This window comes from Oncorhynchus gorbuscha, linkage group LG09 (genome assembly GCF_021184085.1).
Source record: "Oncorhynchus gorbuscha isolate QuinsamMale2020 ecotype Even-year linkage group LG09, OgorEven_v1.0, whole genome shotgun sequence".
In the NCBI taxonomy this organism is placed as follows: Eukaryota; Metazoa; Chordata; class Actinopteri; order Salmoniformes; family Salmonidae; genus Oncorhynchus; species Oncorhynchus gorbuscha.
Genome location: NC_060181.1, coordinates 31000222 through 31005229, shown reverse-complemented (window position 1 = coordinate 31005229; position 5008 = coordinate 31000222). Strand labels below are relative to the sequence as shown.

The 5008-nt window shown below is 42.1% G+C and overlaps 1 protein-coding gene across 2 annotated transcripts in view; it reads left to right on the top strand.

The window, feature by feature from the left end:
* Nucleotides 1–3265, top strand: part of LOC124042766 (nuclear migration protein nudC-like) — an 11381-nt gene extending 8116 nt beyond the window's left edge. For both annotated transcript variants that reach the window (XM_046360871.1, XM_046360870.1), the window contains exon 9: nt 2958–3265. In XM_046360871.1, the coding sequence (XP_046216827.1) occupies nt 2958–3009 (52 nt within the window). In that variant the 3' untranslated portion in view covers nt 3010–3265. The remainder of the gene's footprint in view (nt 1–2957) is intronic.
* The last annotated feature ends 1743 nt before the right edge of the window (nt 3266–5008 follow it).

Sequence of the window (5008 nt, the reverse complement as noted above, 5' to 3'; positions counted from 1 at the left end):
GGTTGAGTTATTGTAGGTTTTGGGGAAGCTCCATATCTCATCTCTCTTCTGTGGTGCTCAGGGTGATTGTCAATTCTCGGGTTGTGTTCTGGTGTGCTCAGCAGAAGGGAAGAGCGAGAATTGTTTTTTGTGTGATTATGGCGTCTTATGTAGATAAGTTCATTCGCTCTCCATCAGAGGAATTGTTAGATTTAGGTACTAAAGAACAGCTGTTGAAGGTCGCGGAACACTACAAGGTTGAGATTAGTGATAAACGTCTAAAGAATTCTATTAGGTTGATATTGAAAGCCAATCTGATGGAGAGTGGTATTCTTGAAGTTACCACCGGGCCAGCCTCTGCTGAGGATTTGTTGTCTCCCCATAACGTTACAATGGCCATTCCATCGGTTAGTCCTAGTAGCCTTCTTTTTGAACAGCAGAAAGAACTGCTTTTGTTACAGCTAGAGCATGATCGTGAGAAGCTAGAGCATGATCGTGAGAAGCTAGAGCATGATCGTGTGAAATATGAAAAGGAATTGGCATTTAAACAAGATATGGAGCGTGCTAAAATCAAGTTGCAACAAGAACGTATAGAGTTGGTTAGGGAAGGAAAGATCTCAGGGGAGAGTTTGTTTTGGGAAGGTCACCCAGATTTACCTAGGGGTAGTTCCGCTTTTGGTCGTGCCCCAGAGACATTTGATATTGTTGGGAACTTGCGGTTATTGCCTCGGTTTAATGAAAGGGACCCCGAGACATTCTTTTCGTTGTTTGAGCGGGTTGCTGACGCTAGGAGTTGGCCTGATTCTGACCGCACTTTAATGTTGCAGTGTGTGCTGACTGGTAAAGCGCAGGAAGCATATTCAGCTCTTAGTGTACACGACAGTGCCAGTTATGATAAAGTTAAAACAGCTGTGTTACAGATTTATGAATTGGTCCCTGAGGCTTACCGCCAACGATTTAGAACTTTAAAAAGGGACGATAACCAGACTCATGTTGAGTTTGCGCGACAGTTATCTTTACAGTTTAATCGCTGGTGTTCTGCCTCTGCAGTTGTGACTTTCCAAGGGCTGTGTGATCTGATTATGTTAGAGCAATTTAAGGACACAATTCCTGATCGTATTGCCACTTATATTAATGAACAGAAAGTAAAGAATGTTGCTGAAGCTGCGGTTTTGGCGGACGAGTATGTGTTGACTCACAAAAGTGTCTTTGCAAAACCCCGTATTCGGACAGAGTGGGAGGGTCGTCACAGAGTCTAATAGAGCGGCACACAATTGGCCCAGTGTTGTCCGGGTTTGGCAGGGGTAGGCCATCATTGTAAATAAGGCATTTATTTTTAACTGACTTGCCTAGTTAAATAAAGAAAATAAAAACATAGACAGTGAAATGTTTGACCTTTCCCAATAATCACTGGGACTTAAGTACTGGTAATCTACTGACAGAATTGAAAAAGTAAAATTAGAAAAGTACGTCATGTTATATACCTACTGACAAGACAATGTTCTGTCTGCTGTTTACTTTCTATAGGTTTACTTGGTGCATTTATTTTTATTGTCAAACATGTTCCAATATACTGGATAGTTTAACAGCCATAGAAACGAGGAAAAGGTGAATGTAAAAGCGTCTGCCTCCTACTGTTTCCTGTCAAGGTCAGGTCACACAATCATTGCAGCCATAAACAGATAGTGAGACGTCTGTACCAGCTTCCCAACTGAGTCCGGGACTAGAGCTGACCTCACTACTTGTTCCTCGACCATCATAATGCCCCGTGTCACCCACTGCACTCCTTTTCAGCAGGTGGATTATGCAGTGTGTTTTTTGAGTAGTGCTCGGCCATCATTGTACAGTCAGTCTCAATGTGCATGTCTCCCACTGTTGACCTTTTTGTTATGAGCAGGTGAATTGCATAGTTTGTGCCCTGTTATTTGGGGAAAAAAATCAGTAACAAAGTTCTATGCATTTTACATACTGCGTCGTCTTATGAATATGCTCTGTATTCGACAGATTGCATGACCAGACAATGACCATGTCCTTCTTTCCTAGTGACGTGACTTGAGCAATGTGAGGTGCATTAGTGATAGTTGGCAAATACTGACTGAATGATCTCTGTATGACTCACTAGACTAGTATAGGTGGAAGAACCATTACACAGTGATAAGGGGTGTGTACAGGATAGAGGGAAGGAGCTGTAACCATTGGAGATGGATGTACAGGACATTCTCTTATCACTGTGGAGGTTATTAACCCCTTCTAGTCCCAGTCACGAGCAAGGCCAGCGTTAGGTTACCCTTGTTCACCTGTGGCTTACTAGAACCCCTATTTAAGGGAAGGAGCCATCGGAGATGGATGTTGAGGACAGACTCTTATCAAAGTTCATGTTATTAATCCCTTCTACCCCATGTCCTGGTCATGACGAGGCGAGGCCAATGATAGGTTGGCTGGTTATATGTGTGATGTCATTCTGCCACGTCTCACACTTCCTCTGTTTATGAAAGTGTCCTATTCAAACGATCTAGTACACTTACTATGGTTAGACTTCTGTTCATTACTGTGTGACACAATAGAGGAGATCCAAATCCTTTATAAATGGGTGTTAGAGTCTGATGTGACTTTGTAAGGTGTTCTTTTAACCATGTCGGTATCGGGCGATTTAAAAGCCTTAAAATATATCTGCATCGGCCTGTTGTGGAGGTGAGAACTAAGGGAGAGGAAAATATTGACCTATCGGTATCACACAATGTCAGTTACACATGCACTGAAGTGGACATCACTGTGCTGGTACCAGCTTGGCTTCCTCCACTCATTTTACTGGGCTCAATGCTGGGATGAGTTTATCCAGTGTAATCTGACTATTAAACATGGCTAGTCTTGCAAACGCCTATGATTGTTGTCATTGCCAAACCCTTTTAGCCTGGAACCAGGCTACTCTCACTTTTCAAACTCTAGGATGTGACCCCCCCTCTGTCATTGTGTTCCAGGTTCATGTCGCAGCACCCAGAGATGGACTTCTCTAAAGCCAAGTTCAGCTAAGAGACGTCACTGTCGTTCCCCAGCCAGCCCTCCATACCCCTCTGCACTCTTACTCTGCCCAGGAAAACGACGAATATGAATCCTCATCAAAACCAACCTCCGGCGCCGATCTTACATTTGAATTGAATCTCTCTTCTCTTTATCTGTCTTCATCACCCTTTCTCTCTCTGTCTTCATCACCCTTTCTCTCTCTGTCTTCATCACCCTTTCTCTCTCTGTCTTCATCACCCTTTCTCTCTCTGTCTTCATCACCCTTTTCTCTCTCTGTCTTCATCACCCTTTCTCTCTCTGTCTTCATCACCCTTTCTCTCTCTGTCTTCATCACCCTTTCTCTCTCTGTCTTCATCACCCTTTCTCTCTCTGTCTTCATCACCCTTTCTCTCTCTGTCTTCATCACCCTTTCTCTCTCTGTCTTCATCACCCTTTCTCTCTCTGTCTTCATCACCCTTTCTCTCTCTGTCTTCATCACCCTTTCTCTCTCTGTCTTCATCACCCTTTCTCTCTCTGTCTTCATCACCCTTTCTCTCTCTGTCTTCATCACCCTTTCTCTCTCTGTCTTCATCACCCTTTCTCTCTCTGTCTTCATCACCCTTTCTCTCTCTGTCTTCATCACCCTTTCTCTCTCTGTCTTCATCACCCTTTCTCTCTCTGTCTTCATCACCCTTTCTCTCTCTGTCTTCATCACCCTTTCTCTCTCTGTCTTCATCACCCTTTCTCTCTCTGTCTTCATCACCCTTTCTCTCTCTGTCTTCATCACCCTTTCTCTCTCTGTCTTCATCACCCTTTCTCTCTCTGTCTTCATCACCCTTTCTCTCTCTGTCTTCATCACCCTTTCTCTCTCTTTTTATCTTCACATTTCTGTAGTCCTAAAGTGATGGGTTCTTCTTAGTCTCATTCCTGTGACTGACAGAAACTTGACGACTGTAATAACTCCCATCTTTGTTGTGTTGCATTTGTTACTGTGTTCTGGATGTTTTAAAGAAATGTTTGGAGTGTTTTTCTTTTAAAATAAATTAATTCAAACCACATTCATTGAAATCTGCCATCATCAGTACTTTAATGTAAGAGAAAAATTACTGAAATGTCATGTGAGATTAGCTATGATGCAGATTAGGTATTTAGTTCATTGTGAAATGAAACAAGAGCTTTCGGAGACGTTGCGAGATTTTATTTTTTACCTTTATTTAACAAGGCAAGTCAGTTATGAACAAATTGTTATTTTCAATGACTGCCTAGGAACAGTGGGTTAACTGCCTGTTCAGGGGCAGAACGACAGATTTGTACCTTGTCAGCTCGGGGGTTTGAACTTGCAACATTCTGGTTACTAGTTCAATGCTCTAACCACTAGGCTACCCTGCCGCCCCAGAGATGCAGCAAATGTCAAATATTTTATTTGTTCTCATGTTTTTATTACCCATGAATTGAAAGTGTACAATTGTAAACTGTAGTTGAAGGCCAGGTTAACAGGTAGTTGTATTGAATTTGGAGGACTTCCAAGCCTCAGGCCCAAGGGTTCCCAACTGACTGACATATTCACTGTGTTTGAAATGAAACATGTAGGTGTTGAGTGACCATGTGTTGCTATTATGTAACATGTCCTGGCTTTGAGACTAGCGGTTGTATGGATCTCCTATGAATTGCTTTAAATATGATCTGATATTGAATAAGGTATATAGGGTCAGGAGCATGTACCAGGTAGGGCTAGAGCAAGCAGACATCTGTTTACAGAGTGGATGACATCGATGTTTGTAGTTCATAGGTTGGGAATGGTTGAGTCAATATTACCAGGTTACTAGATAAGGTCATGGTATTTTAGATTAAGAACCCGACATCGCTGAAGAGGAGATTTTTCAAATAAATCTCAAGGGTATACTAACTGCACAAATAAGATTAAAAGTCCCAGTTTTTAAATGATTTTAGGTATGTTTAGATACAATTCTTTATGGAATATTGCTCTTGGTGTTCATACAATCTCATCACAATGAGTGGTATTTCACTT